General features: G+C 40.6%; 1 protein-coding gene across 3 annotated transcripts in view; it reads left to right on the top strand.

The window, feature by feature from the left end:
• The first annotated feature begins 542 nt into the window (after window positions 1-542).
• AGTPBP1 (ATP/GTP binding protein 1) overlaps window positions 543-27,411 on the top strand; it is a 196,008-nt gene continuing 169,139 nt past the window's right edge. For 2 of the 3 annotated variants that reach the window (XM_023229531.2, XM_023229532.2), the window contains exon 1: window positions 543-800. Coding sequence is in view for 1 of the 3 variants with exons in the window: in XM_023229533.2 (XP_023085301.2) it covers window positions 610-800 (191 nt within the window). In the remaining 2 variants the exon portion in view is untranslated. The remainder of the gene's footprint in view (window positions 801-27,411) is intronic. The other variant, XM_023229533.2, reaches the window with a different exon arrangement.

Genomic DNA, 27,411 nt, shown 5'->3' with positions numbered 1-27,411 from the left:
ACTGAGGTTTGGCAACAAGGTGCAATCCTGTTGTTTTCTGGGAGCCCGACTGTAGTAACAGCGTGTCCCTTCCAGCCTCTTATTACGGACCCTCCTTGAGGTCAGGAAAGGTCTAAGCTTTACCGCAGTCCCCAGCGTTTGATGCTACCCCGGGATCAGGTGGGGAGCGTTAAGAACCCTTCCTAAGAGTGACTGATTGATAGCGGGGGAAGGGGTGGGCGCGGGCTTAGTTCCGGGAAAAGGCTGGGGCCCTCGTTGGGAGTGTACAGAAAGGTGACTTGAAGAACGTGGGGAGTCGCTCGCAGTTCGGTACGGTGGGGCGGTGGCCGGGGCTGCTGGAGACAAGGCGTCGGCAGCTAGCGGAACACCCGCCCCTAATTCCCGCTCCCGTGCACGCTCCGCCCCCACACGCGCGCTCCCTCTTGTCGGGCGCGCAGAGGGGCGGGGCGGAGCGCGCGCGGGGCTAACAGGGGACGCGCCGGGAAGGGGGCGTGCGCTCCGCCCCGCCCCTTTCGCGGCCTCGCACGCCCCGCCCCCACTCCCTGCGCGTGCTGGGAGCCGGCTGGCAAGGCGTGCGGTGGGCGGGGCGCCGCGCTGACGTTGCCCGGGATGCGGGCAGGTTCCGCCGCCTCCAGCGCCGCCGCCGCAGCTGTCGCCGCCGCCGCCGCCTCCGCCTCGCCTGCCACCGGGGTTTGTATGAAAACACCGGGCGGCGGGCGGCGAGGGATCCGCCGCGCTCCAGGTGCCGAGCCGGGTGCTGCGGCTCTTCGCGGTCCCCGCCAGCGCCCCATCCTGAGCCGGTGAGCGCCTCGCTGCCGTCCGCGCGTCCCGGCCGACCGTCCCTCGGCTCTCCCCGGGCCGCGGGAGATGCAGGCGGCGGCGCCCGGGGGTAGGAGGGGTGACCCTGGATCCCTGCGCCCCTTACCTGACGGGTTGTGTAACGCATGTCTTTCACGGGGCATGAGGGGAAAGCACTCGGTCTTGAGGGAAAGCCCTGACGGGCTGGGGCTTTGGCTGGGTCTGGAAAACGCCTTCCCCAGTCCCCGGACCCTCGGTGGACCCCCGCCCCAGTCCTTGCGGAGGGTATTGGGCGCGGTCTCTGGGCGGAGGCCGCCTCTTGTGCTCTACCCTTCCTGTCGGGCCCGAGCTCGCGGCGCCGCGGGGAGTCTAACCGAGGGGCTGCAGGGCCGGGGGCGGGCGCGCCCAACCCTGCGCCCAGCCTCCGCGGTGGTAGCCGGCCGCCGGGTCGCGGGCCACTGTGCATCGGAATCCTAGGGTTCCCGGCTGAGCGCCAGCAAGGTGGGATTTGCTGTGACATCGGCGATGTCACAGCATCGGCGATGGGCAGGTTTGCTTCCTCTCACTGGGTGGTTTGAGCTGAAGTGTGTCTTCTGTTTACAACTTGTCGCCTTGAGCATTTGGTTTGAACCTGAATCGGATCACCCTCGATGACAGTGCAGAGTTTCCTTAGTGTCTTCCTTCCTGAATTGCGGGTTCTCAATTGCAAGTGTTCAAGGACTCCTATAACCCAAAGGCTTGCTCGACTCTACTGTAATTTTACCCCTTGTGCCTTATAAACCTCTTATGAGCACCAGGGCAATTGGAGTTGGTTGGGTTCCTTTCCTGGGCGTTTACTCATTGTAGAATGGAGTTTTCATGCATCATGTGTAATCGATGTGAATGTTGATAATTTAAAGCCCATTTCCCGTTTTAACGTAGCTCACTCAAGTGCCTGAAAGTAGCGGAAATTTTCTTTGGCAGTATTAATTCTATTTGGGTTTTTTCCTTCAGGTGTTTAAAATTGTAATTGTGGTTAATTACAATTCATGACAATTTGTGGTTAGAAAGGACCTTAACAGTCTTCTTAATCACTCATTTTCACTTACCTTTTATGTCCGTTTTTAAAGCTTTATGTAAATCAAATTATCCTTTGTGAACCTCTGAATTATTCTTATAAACTGGTTGTCTGAGAAAACCAGAAAGTTATTTTTGTAATTGTATTGTGGAATGTTTTTAGTTCAGTAGGCCAAAAAAGAAGTGATTTATTTTAGGAACTTTAAATGGTGCTTATTTTAAAACCTGTGCCAAATGTCAGAACCAAACAAAACTCTAAAAGATCTGTAAGTATTTCCTATGTAGGATTACTGCGAGATAGTAAGTCATGCCTTACCCACTCTTTCTCATCCTGCAGGCAGAGTTCTAATATGACTTGTTCATGTTCCCATTCCACTTCTCTTGAGTTAAATTCTATGGTGAAGTTATAGGTTCATTTTTAATGATCACGAAACTCTGCCTTGAATTAATTCATCACATAATTACAACTGCAGACTCATTCTGAACTTGGAAATGAAGTGGATAGGCTTAACACTACCCTCGTATTTGGCCAACATAGCAAAACATTTAAATCTATTAATGTAATTTAAACTTTTGTAGAAGCAATTTTTATAAAGCTCTTCCAATTGACTTGAATTGAGGCATTGTTCTCTTTAGAATAGTCTAGCTAGGCTACTATATAATAATGGTTTTACTTCCATTAGCAGAAGGAAAAGAAGTCCAAGAGTTACGAAATTTTGTAATTTGTATTCTACATTTTTTTTTTTTTTTTTTTGAGACGGAGTCTCACTGTGTCACCCAGGCTGGAGTGGGTGGGTGCACTTGACTCACTGCAGCCTGCCCCTACTGGGTTCAAGCGATTCTCCCGCCTCAGCTTCTTGATTGTAGGCGCGTGCCACCACGCCCAGCTAATTTTTGTGTTTTTAGTAGAGACAGGGTTTCACCATGTTGGCCAGGCTGGTGTCGAACTCCCAACCTCAGGTGATCCACTGGCCTCAGCCTCCTAAAGTGCAGGGATTACAGGCGTGAATCACCGCGCCTGGCCTGAATTTCTTTTTTTTTTTGAGACAGAGTTTCGCTCTTGTGGCTCAGGCTGGAGTGCAGTGGCGCGATCTTGGCTCACCACAACCTCTGCCTCCTGGGTTCAAGCGATTCTCCTGCCTCAGCCTGCCGAGTAGCTGGGATTACAGGCGCACACCACCACTCCCAGCTCTAATTTTTTGTAGTTTTAGTAGGGACGGGGTTTTACCATGTTACTCAAGCTGGTCTTGAACTCCGACCTCAGGTGATCTGCCCACCTCGGCCTCCCAAAGTGCTGGGATTACAGGCATGAGCCACCGCGCCCGGCCTGGCCTTAATTTTTTTAAACCTCATCCAAAGTATTCATCTTCCCAAATCTGCTCTTCTTGCTTGAAGTCCCCCACTATCTGAAAGTTGAACAGTGCGCGAGTAGCAACTGATGCACCTGTCAGAGGGCCATCTGCAAGATGGGAGCTTTCCTTAGGCAATGGGTTTCAGTATAAACAACAGAAATTGTGTAGGGTGGGCCCTGAATTTTAAACTTCAGATGTTATTGTTGATTACTGTGCCTGGGTACTGTAGTGTAGTGGCCAAGGGGTTGGGCCTCAGAGCCAGATGGCTCAGTTTGGGTCCTGGCTTTACTTTAGGCAAGTTATTTTTATTTATTTATTTATTTTTAAGGCAAGTTATTTGTCCTTTTTGAGCTCCAAAAATGACATAATAATAGTGTATACTCTTAAGATATTCTCAAATATTAAGTGATTAATACATGTACAGTGCTTAGCCCACAGTGCCTGGCATTTAGCAACTGGTGCCTAGGACATGTTGCTGTTATTACCGTTGCTCTTCCTCAGTCTTCAAAGGGATCTAGTAAGCGGAAAAAGGACTTTTGGCGGATGGAGCAGTATTAGTGCAGATTAATTCCACTATGACCCATTTGCTCCTTTGGGGTTAAATGAGAGCTTAGTCTCACTGTCCTGCCTTGGAAACATGTAAGTCAGTTTTAAATAGAACAGCTAGACCCTGAGCTGGGTGCCCTGGGATGCTACTGGAGAGCTGCTGATATATCCCTGTTTGTCCCTTCTGACAGAACTTTGGATTGTGTCCCTCCTGTTGGTGATGGCTGCTATTTTAATCTTTTAATCATCTGTTTTTGAGTTTATGATTGGGTGTTTCTTTGACCATAATGTGCCATTATCAAAAATGTAATCTGTCAAAATATTGGTAGGTACATACGTGTTTATTTGATCAGAATATTGTATGTTATTTCCAGGGCACACAAAATCAGTTTAAGTATTCTTTGTTTTCTTTTTTATTGATATCATATAGAGTGAGGTCAGTTTTGATTTGACATTGTGTTAATTTTCAGCTTTCATATAATTTTCCTAGGAACTTTTTCTTTTTCCCTCCAGTATGATTTACATACTTGTTCTTGGTTTGCAGAGGTCTAATATTAAAACTCTAAATGCTTTCAAACATTTGGTCTCAGAACCCTTTTACACTGTTAAAAGTTGTTGAGGATCCCCAAAAAGCTTTTGTGAATTTATCTATATTTACTGTATTGTAAATGAAAAGAGAAATATAAATTGTTTTGTCAGTTCGCTTAAAATGACAATTATAAACTCTTTACATGTTAATATAAACACCATATTTTTAATGGAAACAACTTTTTTTTAAAACAAAAAATCAAGTAGTGAGAAAAGTGGCATTGTTTTACTTTTTTTGTAAATCTGTCTGGTTTAAGGGAAACAGCTGGATTATCATATCTGCTCCTGCATCGAGTCTATTGCAATACGTTGTTTGGGTTGAAGTACATATAGAGAAAATCCAGTGTCACACAGGTCATGGCTGAACAGGGTGGAGAGGCCAGGGGAGGGAGCATTTTGATAGCCTTTTCAGATAATTGTGGATATTCTTGTTTGGTATTATATCAAAACTCAGTAAGTGGCAATTTCTTAAAGGTTAGATGCAGTGAGAAATCATGTAAGTGGATTTTTGCATGCTCTAGTAAAACCCATTGGCTTGAACTTTGAATGGATCTTATACCCATTCCTGAGATTGTAACATCATTCCTTGGTCATTTATAAATATTGGTTCAGTGTTATGCAGATCTTCCAAATGTTGACATCTTTCATCATGCAATATCAAAGAAAGTTATGGTTGTTAGTATCACCACCCATTTTATTAGAGACAAATTTTTGGGAAGCTGTTTAGGTCTTGACATGACGATGGTGGATATGAATTTTCCAGAATTCGGATTTTTGCTTGAAAGCTCAAATTTTATCATTGGCAACAAATGTGACTTGTTTACTTAAAGTGACAAGCAAGCTCAGTTTATTCATTTCTGAGAAAACCTCTGCTAAAATATTCCAATTTGAATAACCATAGTCTGTCAATCGTTCTTACAGTCACTTTCATTAAAAAAGTGGCTAGTTCAAGCTGTTAGTTCAGTTACAAAAGCACTTTACTTTGAGACAACCATCAACTATTGTAATTCAGTATGTAGCAGAAATGGTTCATGCAAACTTCCCATTTTGTCACATAAAAAGGTGTGTAAAAATTAATAACTTTTACTGTTTCAAGGACATTCTTAAGTGACATTGACTTTTTCTTGTCTTTTTTTTTTTTTGAGGTGGAGTCTTGCTGTCTTGCCCAGGCTGGAGTGCAGTGGTGCAATCTCAGCTCACTGCAAGCTCTGCCTCCTGGGTTCACGCCATTCTCCTGCCTCAGCCTCCCGAGTAGCTGGGACTACAGGCGCCCGCCACCTCGCCCGGCTAGTTTTTTGTATTTTTAGTAGAGACGGGGTTTCACCGTGTTAGCCAGGATGGTCTCGATCTCCTGACCTTGTGATCCACCCGCATATACCTCCCAAAGTACTGGGATTACAGGCATGAGCCACGGCTGGCTTCTTGTTGTTTTATAATTGTTGATGGTTGATGGTGACTTTAATTCAGTCCAAGATGACAGTAATTTTAATATTTTAAATTTTAGTATTGTACAAATAGTGTTATACAAATAGGGGACCACACATCTTGTGGGTCCCCTAAAAGAGTGTCAGGACCCCAGGGCCCCATGCACCATGCTTTTAGAACTTCTGGATTTAAATCTTAAAGAGGATTTCTCACAAACCTTTGATTAAGAAGTGAAGTGGTAGTGACAGTCTCTGGTTTGTTTTTGTTTTAGGCTTTGGGACCTGGTAAAGGCTTTATTAAAAAAAAGTATTCTAGCTAGGTAGTAGGAATAAGCTCTACAGTGTTCTCTAGCACTATAGGATGGCTGTAATTGATAATATATACTTTCCAATAGCCAGGAGGTTATGAAATGCTCTGAACACAAAGAAATGGTAAATGTTTGAGATGATGGATTTGCTGATTACCCTGATTTGATTGCTATACATTACATATATCAAAAGATCACTATGTACCTCATAAATACATATGATTATTATGTGTGAATTAAAAAATTTAAAGAAAAATATTTTAACATACAAAATTAACTACAGTAAAGGTTATTCACAGAAAGTTTCTTAATGGTTTTAGTCAGGTGCTGATGCAATGGAATTATGGTATTAGTAATCTGAATACCATCTAAAAACAAAAATCAGACCTGTTATACATTTCTGTGTAAATGTTCAAATTTAACATTTTGGGAATGTAAATATTAAACAGTGAAGGCACAATGTGAAAAGCTCCACTAATATCTAACTCATAAGCTTAAAAAAAGTGACACTGGTTCCCTTCTTAATCTCTGCTCATTTCTCACTTAATTCATGCTGAGGATGAGCTGCCCTATGGAGAAATGCCAGGTACTTGCTGTCTTTGCCTTACATTTTTCCTTATGGGGAAAGTGATTTAAAATTATGAAGATTATAAGGATGTTGGTTATAGAGGGATTAAAAACAATAATGAAGTCAGCCAGGGGGATTTATGGTCAGATAATGTTAATAAAAATCTGAACACTGCCTACATATAATAGAGTTTAGTGAATTAAAAAATATTAGTTTTATAAGAACTCTTTAGATTTATTAATTTATGGTCAACGCACTTTCTAGACTCCTTTTTGGTGCATGGTGAAAACTAATCTCTCACCTTTTAATTTAATCTCATTAATTTTAACTTTTATTTACATTTGAAACAACTTTTTTCCCCAGTTTTTAACACAAGATTCATATTTTGGTCTTTAAAAAAATACTCATTTTAAAAAATGATGGTAAAACATATATAACATAAACTTTACCATTTAAATCATTTTGAAGTGTGTAGTTTAGTGGCATCAAGTTTATTCACATTGTTGTGTAGCCGTCATCACCGTACATCTACAGAACTTTTTTTATCTTCTCAAATTGAAACTCTATGTATTAAACAATTACTCTCCCCCTCCCGCATAGTCCATTCCCTGGCAGGCACTGTTCTATTTTCTGTTGCTATGAATTTGACAGCTCTGAGTATGTCACATGAGTGGAGTCAATCATACAGCATTTATCTTTTTGTGACTGGCTTATTTCATTTAGCACAATGTCTTCAAGCTTTGTTCATGTTGTACTGTGTGTCAGGACTTTCTTTTTAAGGCTGGATAATCTGTTGTGTGCATATGCCAGATTTTGTTTATGCATTCATCCATTGATGGATGGACACTTGAGTTGCTTGTGAATAATGCTGCTTTGAATCTAGGTATGTCAACATCTCTTCAAGACCTTGCTTTTTTTTTTTTTTTTTTTGAGATGGAGTCTTGCTGTGTTGCCCAGGCTGGAGTGCAGTGGTGCATTCTTGGCTCATTGCAAGCTTTGCCTCTGGGTTCAGGTGAATCTCCTGCCTCAGCCTCCCAAGTAGCTGGGACTACAGGTGTGTGCCACCACACCTGCTTAATTTTTTTTGTATTTTTAGTAAAGATGGGGTTCCACCATGTTAGCCAGGATGGTCCCTGTCTCCTGACTTTGTGATCCACTTGCCTCGGCCTCCCAAAGAAGACCTCGCTTTCAGTTCTTTTGAGTATATACCTGGAAGTGGAATTGCTGAATTATATGATAATTCTATTTTTAATTTTTCAAGGAACCCTCATACTGTTTTCCATAATGGCTGCACCATTTTATATTCCTATCAATAGTTCACAAAGATTCTAATCTATCCACATCAGCACTTACTATCTTCTGTTTTTGTTTTGTTTTTGGTAGCAGCCATCTTAATGGCTACGAAGTGGCATCTTGTAGTTTGATTTGCCTTCACATTGCTGTATTTGGTTTGCTAGTATTTTGTTGAAGAGTTTTGCATTAATGGTCATAAAGAATATTGGTCTGTCATTTTCTTGTAGCATCTGTCTGACTTTGGTATCAGGGCAGTGCTGACCTTATAGAATGAGGTAGGAAGTGTTCCTTCTTCACTTTTCTGGAAGAGTTTGAAAAGAACTAGTCTTTTTTTTTTTTTTTTAATGTTTTATAGAATTTACCAGTGAAGCCATCAGATTTAGGGCTTTGCTTTGTAAGGAGGTTTTTTTGTTTGTTTATTTTAGACGGAGTCTCTTTTTGTCGCCAGGCTGGAGTGCAGTGGTGCGATCTTGGCTCATTGCAACCTCTGCCTCATGGGTTCAAGCGATTCTTCTGCCTCAGCCTCCTGAGTAGCTGGGACTACAGGCACGCGCCACCATGCCCAGCTAATTTTTGTATTTTTAGTTGAGACAGGGTTTCACCATGTTGGCCAGGCTGGTCTCGATCTCTTGACCTTGTGATCCACCCACCTTGGCCTCCCAAAGTGCTGGGATTACAGGCGTGAGCCACCACGCCGACCGAGCCTGTAAGGAGGTTTTTAATTACTGATTAAATCTCCTCAATAGTTATGGGTCTATTTAAATTTTCTATTCCTTTGTGGTTCAGGCTTGGTAGGTTTTGTGTTTCTAGGAATTTATCTCATCTATGTTATCCAGTTGGTGTACTGTTGTTCACAGTACTCTGTTATAAAAAATCCTTTTTGCCTTTGTAGAATTGGTCATAATGTCTCCCCTTTCATTTCTGATTTTAGTAATTTGAGTCTTCTCTCTCTCTTTTAAATCTTGCTAAAGGTTTGTCAATTTTGTTAATTTTTCAAAGCACCAACTTTTGGTTTTGTTGATTTTCTTTATTGTTTTTCTAGTCTCTATTTTAATTATTTCTGCTCTGGTCTTTTTTATTTTCTTCCTTCTGCTCACTTTGGGTTTAGTTCTTCTTTTTCTCATTCCTTAGTTATAAAGATAGGTTGTTTTGAGAGCTGTCTTCCTTTTTAATGTGTTTATGTCTATAAATTTTCTCCTTAGCACTGGTTTTGCTATATCCTATAAGTTGTGGTTTGTCATGTCTTTGCTTTCATTTGTCTCTGTTTTCTGATTAACCCAGTGATTTCTTCTTTGATTCATTGGTTGAGAGTGTGTTGTTTAATTTCCATACATTTGTGAATTTTCCAGTTTTCTTTCTCAGATTGATTTTTAACTTATTCCTGTTGTGAGGTTGGAGAGCATACTTTGTATGATAAATATCTTTTGAAATCAATTGAGACTTAATTTGTATCCTAATATATGGCCTGTTTTGGAGAATGTTCTATGTGCACTTGAGAGGAATTCATATTCTGTTGTTGAGTACCTTGTTCTAAATATATGTTAGATCTAGTTGATTCATTGTGTTGTTCAAATCGTCTCTCTCTTCACTTCTTTCTGGTTATTTTTTTCCTTATTGAGAATGGTGTATTAAGCCTCCACCTTTTATTATAGAAGTATTTCTCCCCTTAATTATGTTACTTTTTGCCTCATATTTTGATGATTTGTAACTACTTCATATATTTTGTTGGTGTGTAAATGTTTATAATTGTTTTATCTTCTTGCTCTGTTGAACTTTTATTAATATATAATATACTTTTTCTCTTGTAAACTTTTTTGATTCAGTCTGTTTTGTCTGATACTAGTATAGCCCTTCCTGCTCTCTTTTGGTTACTATTTGCATGGAATATCTTTTTCCATTCTTTCACATTCCATGTATTTGTGCCGTGGGATCTAAAGTAAGTCTTCTGCAGACAACATACAGTTGGATCATTTAAAAAAAATCTATTCTGCCAATCTTTGTGTTTTGGTTGGCAAATTTAATCCCTTTACATTTAAAGTAATTACTTCCTAAAGTAAGAAGGGGCCTATTTCTGTTCTTTGTTTTTTATATGCCATACAGCTGTTTTTATTCCTCATACTTTATATATTTTGATTTATATTGGGATATAAGCTGGAGCGACTTTGGGTTATAGTGGTTTCTTTATAAACATGGGTCACAGTCATAGGTTAGAGGCAGAGAAAAATGTGTGTTTCAAGGTAAGATTTTAAGTCTCATTTATTACCTGTATAGACTTAGAAATTTTGGCTTTAAGTCTGACAATAGTTGAAATCTGAGGAATAGTTTTTTTAAACAAATCATTTAATAATTGAAGGGTAATGGGATTCTGCTCTTCAAATCTACCTCATTTATTGATAGTAAAATGGAAATGTCACAAAGCAAAACTAATTAGACCTTTTATAAGTGTCTGAACATCTTTTGTGGAGTAGTGTGTGAACCTTACAGATTTGTTTGGTTTTGATAAGAATGCATGTTCAGGAAAGATATATAAGCTTTTTGTAGGGTTACTCTTACCCATACTTTTTGATAAAATTAATGACAATAAAATAGGTGAAATCAATTTGCCTGTTTGCAGATTGTACTAAAATATAACATAATCATTGGACTGGACTTGGTGGCTCACACCTGTAATCTCAGTACTTTGGGAGGCCAAGGTGGGAGAATTACTTGAGCCCATGAATTTGAGACCAGCCTGGGCAATATGACAAGACCCCTTCTCTGCAAAGAATGAAAAAAACAATTAGGTGGGTGGTGGTGTGCACCTGTGGTCCCAGCTGAGGCGGAAGGATTGCTTGAACCCAGGAGGTTGAGGCTGCAGTGAGCCATGTTTGTGCCACTGTACTGCAGCCTGAGTGACAGAGCAAGACCCTGTCTCAAAAACAAACACACACACAAAAAACCCAAAGCAACCCCCCCAAAAAAACGCTGCTAAACTACTTCCAAAGTAATTGCACCATTTTACATCCCTGTCAGCAATGTGTGAGGGTTCCAGTTTCCCACATCCTTGCTAACACTTGCTGTTATCTGTCTTTTTAAAGTTTAGCCATTCTATTGGTTGTGAAGTGGTATCTCATTGTAGGCTAAGTTTCAAAATAGCAGTTAGGCATAACAGGAATTGTAGTACTCTAAGATGAAGTTAACATTCTAATTAAAGTATTGAATAGGCTGACCTAGGAATGGTTCTTGACCCTGGCTATACATGATTAGTATCACTTCCTAATTTAAAAAAGTTGATGTTACAACTTCATTTCATTTCTGAGGATATTGTATTATTCTCTGCCCACTACACAGCCCAAATCCTTCATTTAAAAATAAAACAGTGAAGACACACTTGTAGAGAAAGAACCACTCTCCCTTAAGCAAAGAGAGGGTTTACCATAAGCTGCTAAATAGTTTAAAGAATTGTTGGAATGTATCAGTATAGGTTCAATCAGGAGACAGAAACCACATAGTAATTTAGCAGGGAAAGAATAAGGAATTATTGACTATAACAGGGGATTGGAGTAATAAGATATTTACCAGTGAGAAGTAAAGATAATGCTAAAGAATATAGGAATAGCAGATATAAGGAGCAGTGACTATCCCAAGACTAAGATAGAGTGCGTTTCCATCTTCCAGATGAACCTAGATCTTATTGGAAAGGGCACGGTCCAGGCTATGTCAAAGGGCAAGTTCAAGCTATGGTACAGCACTAGTGGAATTTGCTGGAAATCTACCCCTTAGGGTACCAGGGAATGCTGTTGATGAAGAGGTATCTCATCAGAGACCTCTACTACAAAACTACCTAGGCTCTTGTTGGAAAAAGAGCACATACTGAGGAGCCTGGTGGTGGGAAAACCATCCTTGTTGAAGGAGTAGGGCCCTGGAAAAGTCTTGCCTACTGGAGCCAAGTGAATGCCCTGGAACCAGGGAGCACAATTCTTTTCCCTTGCAATGCCTTTCCAGTGCCCTCTACTGACAGAGCTTAATGTCATGTCAGCTGGCAGATAAAAAAATATTTAAAGGGCACAAATCCATTTTCACAGAGCAGACAAAAAGGGTGAATTGGGAGATGAGGGGCAATAAATCATTATCTGGCATAGGCATTAAGTGGCTTACGTAGGAGGAATTAAGTTGGGAGAGCTGAAGAAAGAGACAGTAGGTTGAGCTTTAAGGAACAAACCTCACATCTTAGCACAGAACTGGGAAACCAAGAGAATTATCTCTTTTATGATTAGGAAACCTCCGATCTAATTGTGAAATTGCTTCTAGAGCTCCATTTCTGGAACCACACTGCTGTTTCAGAATCTGGAAACAGTCGAGGTTAGGACGCTATGGTGATCGGGAACCTCGGACTATGCTTACTAGCTGTAGAACCATGTTGGACCTGTTCTCGTGTGCACCAGCTGCCTGCTAGTGACTGCCCCAACTTTTCTAAATCTTTATATCTTGGAGGAACTGTGAAATAACTTTTAGGTCTCTTGTCTTTTTGATAATAGCCATCCTAACAGGTGTGAGGCGATGATATTTCATTGTGGTCTTGAATTTCATTTCTCTGATAAGTGATGTGGAGCACCTTTTTATATACCTGTTGGCCATTTTAATACCTTCTTTGGAAGAGTATCTATTCATGTCTTTTGCTGATTTTTTAATTGGGTTATTCATTTTTTTTTGCTACCGAGTTGTGTTTCTTATATATTTAAGGTACTAACCTCTTATATATTGAGATAAGCCATATGTCTAGATGTATGGCTGGCACAATATTTTCTCCTAACCTATAGGCTGTCTTTCATTTTGTTATTTTCTTTGGTGTGCAGAACTTTTTAGTTTGACATAGTCCCATTTGTTTTTGTTTTTGTTGCCTATACTTTAGATCCTATACAAAAAATCGCCTAGACCAGTGCTGTGGAACTTGTTCACTGTGTTTTCTTCTAAGAGTTTTATGGTTCAGGTCTTACATTTAGGTCTTTAATTCACTTAGTGTAATGTTTTCAAGGTTCATTTATGTTGTAGCATATATTGAACTTCATTGCTTTTTATGGCTGAATAGTATTCCATTGTATGTTTATACTACATATTGTTCATTTATCTATTGGTGGGCACTTGGGTAGTTTTTATCTTCTGACCGTTGTGAATAATGCTGCAGTGAACATTGGCGTAAAGTATCTGTTTGAGTCTTTGTGTTTAGTTCGTTTGGGTATATACCTAAGAGTGGAATTGCTGGGTCATATGGTAATTCTATGTTTAGCTTTTTGAGGAACTATCGAACTGTTTTTCACAGTAGTTGTATTTTCTTACACACCCACCAGCAACATACCTAGGTTCCAGTTTCTCTACATCCTAACACTTTTTTTCCCCATTTTTATGATAATGTCCTTTGATATACAAAAGTTGTTATTTTTGATGAAGTCCAATTTATTTATTTTTTGTTGTTGTTCATGCCTTTGTTGTCCTAAGAATTCATTGCCAAATCCAAGGCATGCGGATTTACCCCCATATGTTCTTCTAAGAGTTTTAATTTATATTTAGGTTGCTGATCCCTTTTGAGTAAATTTTTGTGTGTGATGTGACATAGGGGTCCAACTTCATTCTTTGGCATGTGGATGTCAAGTTGTTCCAGCACCATTTGTTGAAGAGACTGGTTTTTTCAATTGAATGGACTCGACACCCATGTCAAAAGTCGACTGGACATAGATATATGAATTTATTTCTGGACTTTGATTCCATTGGTCTGTATGTCTGTCTGTATGCTACTACTAGCTGTTTTTAATTAATGTTATTTATTTAGGTTGGTGCAAAAGTAATCTCAGTTTCTGCCATTACTTTTAATTAAAAGTACAATTAACATTAAAAGTGATGGCAATAACTGTGATTACTTTTGCACCTAATACACCGTGAAAATTATTGACAATATCAAATAGCAAAGCTATTAAAAACCATAAGCCAAAGTGATACTAATAAAAATATAGTCCAAGTCATAATTTATGTAAGATTTTGAAATAAGTCAACTTTTTTTTTTTTTCTGATTGGCATGGTGAGGCTGAAATGCAGGTCCACAAGTTAACAAAATATTTGTGTGTGTTTTGATCTTTTTCATCTTTTATAGACTTTAACATATACAATAAAATTGCCTTTTAAAACTAAAAGAATGAAGTTCATCTTGTTCACATGAAACCTATTTTTGTTTTGTTTAATTTGAAATAAGCATTCACAGTGTTGATTTTTATCTGACATGAGACAGTTCCTCCTTGCTGTAGGTGCTTGTTAAATAAGAAAAAACTTAAGAAGTTGAAAACTTGCAGCTAAATGTTCATTACTTTCCTATGATTGGCAGGACATTGCTGGTTCAGGGAAATCCGTAACATTTTTATGATCAGTAAATCCCATCTTGAGTGTATAATCAAGAGCATAAATCTCATCTTGAGTGTATCATCAGTGAGGAGGAAGAGCAAATTCCTCCTCCTCAAAGTTAAGTTCTCAGCCTGAGCACAAGATTCAGAGAAAGGGTTCCTTCCTCAGTCTTACACTTATTTGAAAAGAAAAGGGAAATACTGTTTACTTTTCCTTTTTAATATTTTTCTCCTATATCAGCAAGACTTGAGATTTGCAGATAAACATTCTTACTCTCAAGCCCAAGAAACAATGGAAACATTTTAAGATTTCCTTTTTTTGATCACAGGATTTTTTCTCCAAGAATCTTATCACTTGAAGTAAACATATATAATATGTAAAATATATATTATGTATAAAATATATATTATAATTATATATTACTATATATAATATATATTATATATATAAAATGTGCATTTTGAGACATGGTCTTGCTGGAGTATAGTGATACAGTCATAGCTTACTGCAACCTTGAACTCCTGGGCTCAGGGATTCCTCTTGCTTCAGCCTCCCAAGTAGCTGGGATTACAGCCATATGCTACCATGCCCAACTGATTTTTTAAATTTTTTTTGTTTTTTGTAGAGATGGAGGTATCACTATGTTACCCAGGCTGGTACAGAACTCCTGGCCGCAAGTGATCCTCTTGCCTTGGTCTCCCCAAAGCACTTGGGATTACAAGTGTAAACCACCACAACTAGCCTTAAAAATATTTTCTGTAAGGTCTCGCGGAGAGTTGTTCAGTTACTTCGTGTGATAACAAATGTTTTCAGATTGGGCCATTCTTCATTCTCAAAATACTTGGCAAAATCTGATCCGCTGTGTTTGCGAAAGTACTCCTGAAAGTCATCTTTCAGTTTAGACACCTGTTGAGAATTCTTCTGCTAAGCCACTGTATTTCTGTATGTAGTAGATTTATGTGCTCTTCATCTATGTTTTTACACAGTTCTTTAAACATTTTTGAATGAACAGGTTTTTATATAAGGTAATACTTTTTTGGAACTTCAATTAGAACTTTAAAAATTTCCTTTCCTAGGGCTTTTGACACCAGCATCTCTTTGTGAAGAAAACACTGTGTTGTGAAGTGGGGTTTGCTTTTATTTTTTTGAGACGAAGTCCCCCTCTGTTGCTCAGACTGGAGTGCAGTGGTGCAATCTCGGCTCATGTCAACCTCCACCTCCTGCATTTAAGTGATTCTCCTTCCTCAGCCTCCTGAGTAGCTGGGATTACAGGTGCGTGCCACCACGCCCAGCTAATTTTTGTATTTTTGGTAGAGATGGGGTTTGACCATACTGGCCAGGCTGGTTTCGAACACCTGACCTCAGGTGATCTGACCGCCTCATACTCCTGGAGTGCTGGGATTACAGGCGTGAGCCACCACACCTGGCCGAATTTCAGAGCACTTTGGATTTCAGATTTTCAGATTTGGGATGCTCAACATGTACTGTAGAACTTTTTTCAGTTTCTTTTCTGTATTTCATATAAACATTTTACTGATCTTTTACTCAGTGTAATTTTACATTTTTTAATTATAATTATAGTAGATTCTCACCACCAATTGTGTGACTTTCCCATTGCTGGGCAATACATTCTACTACTATGTAACTTGCTGCCTCAGCCTTTTCACTCATTTTTGTTTTTTAAACAAAATATTCAGTGTGTTTTGAGATTCCATTACATTTGACATTTAACTTGTCAAATGAATGTAATTTGTATTGAAGTATCTGTTGAATTTTGCTGAAACTGTTGCTGTATTTGTAAAGTTGTTTTCCACAGGCACCACAAAATGGTATGGGAAAACTTAGTGCAGCCCTGTATACATCCATTGATACGTAGTTTGCATTGTAAAGATGTACTAGTGCCATGAAATGACTCACTAGATACCGTTCTTTACCAACCTTGCTGGAATTTTCCTTTGGCTCTATTCTCACACTTCATCCTCAGAAATTACCACGTTGGATTATCGGGCATTTGTAAAATGCAAATGTTAATGTATAAGACATAAGACCGTAACAAAAAACTAATTGAGAAAAAAAATCACAAAACTAAATTTTCATGATATAATTCCATTGTAATTTTGTCCATGTTTTACAAAGCTTGTACCAAAGAGCAAAACATTGGGGGTAACTGAGTTGCAAGGTGTAAACTTTTTTTTTTTGTTTTTAGAGACAGAGTCTTGTTCTGTTACTCAGACTGGAGTGCAGTGGCGTGAACACGACTGACTGTAGCCTCAATCTTCCAGGCTCAAGTGATCCTTCTACCTCAACCTCCCATGTAGCTGGGACTGTAGGTGCATGCCACCACACTGGCTAATTTTCTTTTTTTTTTTTGAGACGGACTCTTGCTGTGTATCCCAGGCTGGAGTGCGAGTAGCATGATCTCGGCTCCCTGCAACCTCTGCCTCTTGGGTTCAAGCAATTCTCCTGCCTCAGCCTCCCGAGTAGCAGGGATTACAGGCATGTGCCACCATTCCTGGATAATTTTTTTTTTTTTTTTGATTTTTAGTAGAGACAGGATTTCGCCATGTTGGCCAGGCTAGGCTCGAACTCCTGACTTCAGGTGATTCGCCCACCTTGGCCTCTCAAAGTGCTAGGAATACAGGTGTGAGCCACTGCTCCTGGCCTAAGTTTTAAATTTTTTGTAGAAATGGGATCTCACTATATTGTGCAGGCTAGTTTCGAACTCCTGGGCTCAAGCAGTCCTCCCACCTTGGCCTCCCAAAGTGCTGGAATTACAGGCGTAAACCACTGTGGCTGGCCTTTTCGTCAGAATCAAAATTTCTCTCCAATTTTCCATTACACTTGTAGAACTTTTTTGCTCACATCAGGCAGTTGGCGGTGCCTAGAGGGAGGTTTGGGGAGGTCATTGGAGAGGGAGAGGCTGATGTTCATTCGCCCCCTACCATCCTCCCACTGTGCGTAGCAACCTCCAGTTATCAAGGACAACTGTATCCCAATAAATATGGTCTTACTGTGCACTACCACATATGGCTAATTTCTAACACAGTTGTTAGGTTGTTCATTTACTGTCAATACTTTCATTACTTGATGCACAAAAGTTAAAATTTTTTTTTTTTTTTTTTTTTTTTGAGACGGAGTCTCGCTCTGTCGCCCAGGCTGGAGTGCAGTGGCCGGATCTCAGCTCACTGCAAGCTCCGCCCCCCGGGTTTACGCCATTCTCCTGCCTCGGCCTCCTGAGTATCTGGGACTATAGGCGCCCGCCACCTCGCCCGGCTAGTTTTTTGTATTTTTTAGTAGAGACGGGGTTTCACTGTATTAGCCAGGATGGTCTCGATCTCCTGACCTCATGATCCGCCCATCTTGGCCTCCCAAAGTGCTGGGATTACAGGCTTGAGCCACTGCGTCCGGCCAAAAGTTAAAAAATTAAAAAAATTTTTTTTGTTAAATTTCTGATCCCTCAAAGAACTCAAGCAGTATCTTCAATATCTTGTGGACTTCAGGTTGAGAATCCCTGCCTTACACTCTGGGACCTCTTCGAATACATTGTTGTAGAAAAACTGAACATGCCTGTGTCTGTGCTTTCCTCTATAATCAGGCAGCTTTTGCTCATCTTCTAAATCTCTCACACGTGACGAATTTGGTAGACTTAAGTTACATCTGGAAGTGTAGCTGCAGGGTGCAGGGCAGTCTGGGAAATGCTTTTTAGTTTTTAAACTTTCAACTTCCTGTGGTATAGGAAGGCACAGTAGAGGGAAATTGGGATAGATACTGTGTGCCAGTATACCATATCTGCCATATTACTGGATTTTTAAAAATGAAGACTTTCTTGCTTGTTTGTGTAGTAAAATTTTTTCCAAAAGGAAACTTAAAAGCATTCATTAATTAAAAATTTTATTTAGCACCTGCAGTATGCTGGCATTCTTCTAGACACTTGGGCAGCATTTAGTGAGCAAAACAAAGATCCATGTCCTCATGGAGTTTTAATTCCAGTGGAAAGAGATAAGATAATAGATGTAACACATTGTTAAATAAGTTTTCTGTGTTATTGTGTGAATAAAAAGAGTCAAGTAGTGGCCAGTGAAATCTTAGATATTATACCATGTGAGTATTTATGCGGATATATCAAGAACCTTGGACTTTTACCACATTTTCCCCACAACCTTGAGGAAATAATCTATTTTGGTTGCTTTTGTAGTAAACAGTGGTGATTAATGGATAAGGGTCTGGGATAAAGTAGAGCATGGCATTAATGTTTGTGTTATGATGTGGCATATATTGAGCATTTGTAAGTTTTTAAAAATAAACTGCTCTTTCAAAAATTGGTTTTGACACAGGTTCATGTATCACTGGTTATTCAGTAATGACAATTTTCAAAGTTGTCTTAGTCTGCACTACTATAACAAAATACCATAGAGTAGGTAGCTTATAAAGAACAGATGTTTATTTCTTTTTTTTTCCTTTTTTTTTTTTTTTTTTGAGACAAAGTCTCACTCTGTTGATGGTGTGATCTTGGCTCACTGCAACCTCTGCCTCCCAGGTTCAAATGATTCTTTTGCCTCAGCCTCCTGAGTAGCTGGGATTACCAGTGCCCGCTACCACACCTGGCTAATTTTTGTATTTATAGTAGAGTTCAGGTTTCTCCATCTTGGCCAGGCTGGTCTTGAACTGCTGACCTCAGGTGATCCACCTGCCTCAGCCTCCCAAAGTGCTGGCATTACAGGCGTGAGCCACCGTACCTGGCCAGATGTGTATTTCTAACAGTTCTGGTGGCTGGGAAGTTTAAGATGAAGGCACTGGCAGATCCGTATCTGATGAGGATCTGTTTCATGGTTCATAGATGGTGCCTTTTCACTGTGTGCTCACATGGTGGGAGGGAAGAGCTTATTCTCTAGGGTTTCTTTTAGAAGGACACTCAACCCAGAGGAAGCTTCCAAAATGGCCAAATAGGAACAGCTCCAGTCTGCAGCTCCCAGTGAGACTGATGCAGAAGATGGGTGATTTCTGCATTTCCAACTTAGGTATATGGTTCATCTCAATGGGACTGATTGGATGGTGGGTGCAGCCCATGGAGGGTGAGCCAAAGCAGGACGGGGCGTTGCCTCACCTGGGAAGCACAAGGGGTTAGGAGATTTCCCTTTTCTAGCCAAGGGAATCCATGACAGTCTGTACCTGGAGAAACGGTACACTTCTGCCCAAATACTGCATTTTTCCCATAGTCTTTGGAACCGGCAGACCAGGAAATTCCCTCCTGTGCCTGGCTCGGTGGGTCCCCCGCCCATGGAGGCTTGCTCACTGCTAGCACAGCAGTCTGAGATCGATCTGCGATGCTGCAGCTTGGCAGGGGGAAGGGCATCCACCATTACTGAGGCTTGAATAGGCGGTTTTGTGCTCACAGTGTAAACAAAGAGGCCAGGAAGCTTGAACTGGGCAGAGCCCACTGCAACTCAGCAAGGCCTACTGCCTCTCTAGATTCCCCCTCTGTGGGCAGTGCATACCAGAACAAAAGGCAGCAGACAGCTTCAGCAGACCTAAACATCCCTGTCTGACAGCTCTGAAGAGAGCAGTGGTTCTCCCAGCATGGCATTTGAGCTCTGACAACGAACAGACTGCCTCCTCAAGTGGGTCCCAAGCCCCCATGTAGCCTGACTGGGAGACACCTCCCAGTAGGGGCTGACAGACACCTCATCCAGGCGAGTGCCCCTCTGGGATGAAGCTTCCAGAGGAAGGATCAAGCAGCAATATTTGCTGTTCTGCAGCCTCCGCTGGTGATACCTAGGCAGACAGGGTCTGGAGTGGACCTCCAGCAAACTCCAACGGACCTGCAGCTAAGGGGACTGACTGTTAGAAGGAAAACTAACAAACAGAAAGGAATAGCATCAACATCAACAAAAAGCATATCCACATGAAAACCCCACCTGTAGGTCACCAACATCAAAGAGCAAAGGTAGATAAAAACCACAAAGATGGGGAGAAACCAGAGCAGAAAAACTGAAAATTCAAAAAACCAGAGTGCCTCTTCTCCAAAGAATTGCAGTTCCTTGCCAGCAAAGGAACAAAACTGGATTGAGAATGAGTTTGATGAGTTGACAGAAGTAGGCTTCAGAAAGGTTGGTAATAACAAACTTCTCTGAGCTAAAGGAGCATGTTCTAACCCATCTCAAGGAAGCTAAAAACCTTGAAAAAAGGTTAGATGAATGGCTAACTAGAATAAACAGTATAAAGAAGACCTTCAATGACCTCATAGAGCTGAAAACTACAGTACGAGAACTTCGTGACGCATGCACAAGCTTCAATAGCCGATTCGATCAAGTGGAAGAAAAGATATTAGTGTTTGAATATCAAATTAATGAAATAAAACAAGAAGACAAGATTAGAGAAAAAAGAGTGAACAGAAATGAAGAAAGCCTCCAAGAAATATGTGACTATGTAAAAAGGCCAAGTCTGCGTTTGATTGGTGTTCCTGAATGTGACGGGGAGAATGGATCCAAGTTAAAAAACAATCTTCAGGATATTATCCAGGAGAACTTCCCCAACCTAGCAAGGCAGGCCAACATTTAAATTCAGGAAATACAGAGAACAACACGAAGATACTCTTCGAGAAGAGCAACCCCAAGACACATAATTGTCAGATTCACCAAGGTTGAAATGAAGGAAAAAATATTAAGGGCAGCCAGAGAGAAAGGTCGGGTTACCCACAAAGGGAAGCTCATCAGCCTAACAGCGGTTTTCTCGGCAGAAACACTATAAGCCAGAAGAGAGTGGGGAGTAATATTCAGCATTCTTAAAGAAAAGAATTTTCAACCTAGAATTTCTCATCTAGCCAAACTAAACATCGTAAGTGCAGGAGAAATAAAAGCCTTTACAGACAAGCAAATGCTGAGAGATTTTGTCACCAGAAGTCCTGCCTTACAAGAGCTCCTGAAGAAAGCACTAAACATGGAAAGGAACAACCAGTACCAGTCACTGCAAAAACATGCCAAATTGTAAAGACCATCGACACTATGAAGAAACTGCATGAATTAATGGGCAAAATAACCAGCTAATATCATAAAGACAGGATCAAATTCACACATAACAATATTAACCTTAAATGTAAATGGGCTAAATGCCCCAATTAAAAGACACAGACTGGAAAATCAGATAAAGAGTCAAGACCCATCAGTGTGCTGTATTCAGGAGACCCATCTCACATGCAAAGACACACATAGGCTAAAAATAAAGGGAGGGAGGAAGATCTACCAAGCAAATGGAAAGCAAAAAAAGCAGGGATTGCAATCGTAATCTCTGATAAAACAGACTTTAAACCAACAAAGATCAAAAGGGAGCAAGAAGGCCATTGCATAATGGTAAAGGGATCAATTCAACAAGAAGAGCTAATTATTCTAAATATATATGCACTGAATGCAGGAGCACCCAGATTCGTAAAGTAAGTCCTTAGAGACCAACAAAGAGACTTAGACTCCCACACAATAATAATGGGAGACTTTAACACCCCACTGTAAATATTAGATCAACAAGACAGAAGGTTAACAAGGATATTCAGGACTTCAACTCAGCTCTGGACCAAGTAGATCTAATAGATGTCTACAGAACTCTCCACCGCAAATCAACAGAATATACATGCTTTTCAGCACCTCGTTGCACTTATTTTAAAATTGACCACATAATTGGAAGTAAAACACTCCTCAGCAAATACAAAAGAGCAGAAATCACAACAGACTGTCTCTCAGACTTCAGTGCAATCAAATTAGAACTCAGGATTAAGAAACTCACTCAAAACTGCACAACTACATGGAAAGTGAACAACGTGCTCCTGAATGACTACTGGGTAAATAACTAAATGAAGGCAGAGATAAAGACGTTCCTTAAACCAATGAGAACAAAGACACAACGTACCAGAATCTCTGGGAAACATTTAAAGCAGTGTGTAGTGGGAAATTTACATCTCTAAATGCCCACAAGAGAAAACAGGAAAGATCTAAAATCGACACCCTAACATCACAATTAAAAGGACTAGAGAAGCAAGAGCAAACAAATTGAAAAGCTAGCAGAAGGCAAGAAATAACTAAGATCAGAGCAGAACTGAAGGAGATAGAGACACAAAAAAACCCCTTAAAAAAATCAGTGAATCCAGGAGCTGGTTTTTTGAAAAAAATCAACAAAATAGATCATTAGCAAGACTAATAAAGAAGAAATGAGAGAAGAATCAAATAGACACAATAAAAAATGATAAAGGGGATATCACCACTGATCCCACAGAAATACAAACTACCATCAGAGAATACTATAAATACCTCTATGCAAATATAGAAAATCTAGAAGAAATGGGTAAATTTCTGGACGCATACACCCTCCCAAGACTAAACCAGGAAGAAGTTGAATCTCTGAATAGACCAATAACAGGTTCTGAATTGAGGCAATAACTTGCACACGTATGTTTATTGTGACATTCATAATAGCAAAGACTTGGAACCAATCCAAATGTCTATCAGTGATAGACTGGATTAAGGAAATGTGGCAAATATATACCATGGAATACTATGCAGCCATAGAAAGGGATGAGTTCATGTCCTTTGTAGCAACATGGATGAAGCTGGAAACCGTCATTTTCAGCAAACTATCACAAGGGCAGAAAACCAAACACTGCATCTTCTCACTCATAAGTGGGAGTTGAACAATGAGAACACATGGACACAGGGCGGGGAACATCACACACCATGGCCTGTCAGGGAGTGGGGGGCTGTGGGAGGGATAGCATTAGGAGAAATACCTAATGTAAATGATGAGTCGATGGGTGTGGCAAATCAACATGGCAACGTATACCTATGGAACAAATCTGCACGTTGTGCACATGTACCCTAGAACTTAAAGTATATTAAAAAAAAAAAAAAAGGACACTCAACCCGTTCATGAAGCCTCCACCCTTATGACCTAATTATCTCCCAAAGGCCCCAACTTCTCATATTGTCACTTGGGGGTTGGCATTTCACATATGGATTTTGGGAGGCACATGAACATTCAGACCATAGCAAAAATGTTCAGTTATTTTTATTTTATTTATTTTTTGAGACAGGGTCTTTCTCTGTCTTCCAGGCTGAAGTGCAGTGGTGTGAACACAACTCACTGCAGCATTAACCTCCCGTGCTCAAGTGGTCCTCACATCTCGGTTTCTTGAGTAGCTGTGGCTACGGGTGTATACCACCATGCCTGGTTAATTTTTTTATTTTTGTAGAAAAGGGCTCTTGCTATGTTGCCCAGGCTGGTCTTGAACTCCTGAGCTCAAACAGTCCTCCCACCTTGGCCTCCAAAAGTGCTGGGATTGCAGATGTGAGTCACTGCACCCAGCCTGTTCAGTTATTTTTGAATCATTATGTTTTAGAAGGCAGTAAGTGCTCTGGAAGAAGACAAAGTAGATTCCAGCAAAGACAAAGTAGATTCCAGCAAGGGCAATGCTAGGGTCTGCAGGTAGTTTGCAATATTAAATAAGATGGTTGGGATGGGTTGTATTGAAAAGGTGATACTTCAGCAAAGGAAGTGATGGAGTTTGTTATTGAGATATCTGGCAGAAACACATTCCAGGCAAAATAAACGGCTTATACAAAGGCACTAAAGTGAGATCCTGGCATGTTGGAGGAAAGCAAGGAGGCCCACCCAGTGCAGTGCATCCAGAGCAGAGTGAGTGAGAAGACTTGTAGGTAGGATATGAAGACAGGGAGGTAAGGACTGGGGGTATTCCCCTAGGGTCCTTTATGTCATTGAAATGGGTAGCCGCACAGGGCTTTGAGCAGAGTGGTGACAAAAATCTACCCAAGGTGTTTTTTCCTTCTTCTATCCCTCAGTGTATTTAAAGGATCACTAAGCATGTTGTGTTGAGAATAAACTGTAGGGGGCGTCAGAGGTAGAAGGGAGACTAGTGACGTTGTTTACTTGACCATGGTAGATGTGGTAAAGTGATCAGATTCTGGATATATTTTGAAAGTAGAATTATCAAGACTTCCCGATGTATTGGATGTGGGATAAGAGACAAGGATGAAGCTAAGTTGGATTGAGCAACTGGAGACATAGAATTGTCTTTAACTTAGATGGGAAAGCCAGGGTAGAGCACACTTGGAAGGGAAGGTCAGATCCATTTTGTATGTGTTGAGTTGGTAATATTATTAGAGATTGAAGTGGAAATGTTGAGTAATTACAAGACTAGATGAGATCACCAAGGAAGTGACTGTAGTTAGGTGAGGACAGGGAAAGGACTAAGCCCTGGGCATTCCATTAAAGTGAACTTGGAAGTGGTCAGTGAGGTTGGGAGGAAACAAAGTATATAGCCAAATGAAGAAAGCATTTCCAAGAAGAGGATGTGGTCAGCTTTATCAAATGCTGCTAATAGGACAAATAAGATGAGGACTGAGAATTGACAATTGGATTTAGTAACATGGAGATCATTGGTTATTGAGAAGAATGGTGTGGGTGGGGTGGGGACAGTCTGAGTGGAATGTGTTTAAGAGAGGATTGGAAGAGAGGACTTGTTGACAGTGTGCATAACGAAGTCTTTGCTTTCAGAAGGAGAGAAATGGGACAGTAGCTGGATTGGGGGGATGGGAGTGAGAAAGTTTTTTTCCTAAGACACAGAAATATCTTGATTTTATGGTGATGAAAATGATTCAATAAAGAGGAAAGAGGAGATTATACCTAAATTCTGAGCTCTGTTTTTATAATCACTTTTTTTCCATACATTCTCAGTTCCTCTGCCCCTCTCTTGCTTTATCACTCTTGCTTGGCAAAGCCACAAACTTTGTGAAATGCAACACTTCTGCTTCTAGGTGCCTGCACTTTCTATTACACCATATTGTAATCAACACAAGCTTTTGCAAGATTTTTCATTTATTCTGAAGTGTTCTGGCTTCAGGCTTCGGTAATAAAAAGTGAACTGTAAGGGATACACTGGCCTGCCTTAGGATAATAGGGTTGAGAGCTGACCTTTTTCACTGGGCACTCTTAAGCCTAGAAAGCAGAATTCTTTGAAGTTGTCTGTTTCTTTAGTGAAGATTATTTGCCAGGGGTTAGATGCTTGATACTGCTGAGCATGTTCCACAGTGGTGGGGCATGGAGATATGGAAGAGGTAAGAAGTTACTATTTGCAGTTCCAAAGTTTTAGTTAGCCCCGTTTCGTAGTCTTCCTCTGTCGTCCTTGTTTCCGAGTGCTAGGTTACTAGTTTCCTGGATTCTTCTTAGCAGAATGCCTGTTCATTCTTCCCCCGTAGTTTTCTTTTCTGTCACTGTAGGCTTAAACATAACCAACCTTCCTTCATTCCTCTCTCCCTTCTTCAGAATTCTTGTTGCTTTATTTTCATTTTTCTTTTTTTTTTTGAGACAGAGTCTCGCTCTGTCACCCAGGCTGGAGTGCGGTGGTGCGATCTTGGCTCACAGCAACCTCCGCCTCCCAGTTCAAGTGATTCTCCTGCCTCAGCCTCCTGAGTAGCTGGGATTACAGGCTTGCACCACCAGGCCAGGCTAATTGTTGTATTTTTGGTAGAGATGGAGTTTCACCATGTTGACTAGGCTGGTCTTGAACTCCTAACCTCAGGTTGCCCGCCTTGGCCTCCCAAAGTGCTGGGATTACAGGTGTGAGCTACTGCGCCAGGCCCTTTATTTATGATAAACTGCTATAATAAGCTCCTGTTAGAAGTTTTTTTAAACATTACACCATGTTGTCTTGATATTCTGATCATATATGCACACATATATATGCAGTTTTTCAAGAGATGTTTAACAGATATATACCATATATTGAATATTTGCTATCAAATATTCATAACTATGTTATCTTGCAGTATATCACTTTCAAGTTAAAATGCCAGAAACAACACCAATATATACAATTATTTTAAGGAATGATATATAATGACACATTAAGGTATAGATTCTTTTGACTTGTAATTCTTAGAATGATAATGGCAAAAATGATGCAAAAAGTCTTCAGTGTGAGATTATGATGAAGCTACATTTTACCATTGTCTTTTTCAGCCATAATGAAAATGGTCTCGGTGTCTAGCTGCAGACAGATTTACTCATTCTAGAGCTGCAGGCAGATTTACTCCTTCCAGCTCATTAAACACAGGATACATGACTGCATAGAAGGGCATATAAAACATGGAAATGGCCTCAGCTTCATTCTTCATCTCTTCCATTGTCATCTCATTCAAACACCAACTACAGTAGAAAAAGCAGTGCTAAAACGCACTTCATTCACTGCAGTGAATTCTCCTTTTTTGCGTGATAAAAGAATAAGGCACAAAACACACACAGGCAACTGAGGCACTGACTTCACTTCCCACCTATGGACCCTCTTCAGGGTCTGTTCACTTTGGTAATGCCAGAAGGACTTGAGAGGAACCAACTTTATTTATTTACTTTTACTGTAATCTAGTCCCGAGAGGAAGAGGAGAGAAATGCCTGTGGTTTATTTTACTGTGAACTGCAAGTTCAAATCATTTCTTATCTGTTGAAATAGAGTTGGCTGTGATATTAGTGCTCACCATTATTCTTTTCAACTCTATCACCTCTAATAAAATCCACAGGGAACTTCTCATGAGACGTGCTGTTAGTGTATTAATAGTCTCTTCTGTTTGTGGCAGCAACAGTGCTTTTGAAATCACATAAGATTTTTTCCTCCCTGTGGATATATAGTGATTTTTACTTAATTTAGAAATAGAAAAAAGTTACTTTGATTTTGTAGTTGTGTCTTAAAAAAGTAAAAAAAAATTACAATTTAAAATTTCTCAATGACTTGAAAAACAATTGATGTGGCCGGGCGCGGTGGCTCAAGCCTGTAATCCCAGCACTTTGGGAGGCCGAGACGGGCGGATCACGAGGTCAGGAGATCAAGACCATCCTGACTATCACGGTGAAACCCCGTCTCTACTAAAAATACAAAAACTAGCCGGGCGAGGTGGCGGGCGCCTGTAGTCCCAGCTACTCGGGAGGCTGAGGCAGGAGAATGGCGTAAACCCAGGAGGCAGAGCTTGCAGTGAGCTGAGATCCAGCCACTGCACTCCAGTCCGGGCGACAGAGCGAGCCTCCGCCTCAAAAAAAAAAAAAAAAAAAAAAAAATTGAT

The sequence above is a fragment of the Piliocolobus tephrosceles genome, chromosome 14 (assembly GCF_002776525.5).
Source record: "Piliocolobus tephrosceles isolate RC106 chromosome 14, ASM277652v3, whole genome shotgun sequence".
Classification (NCBI taxonomy): domain Eukaryota; kingdom Metazoa; phylum Chordata; class Mammalia; order Primates; family Cercopithecidae; genus Piliocolobus; species Piliocolobus tephrosceles.
This window is presented reverse-complemented; position numbering and strand designations above follow the sequence as displayed.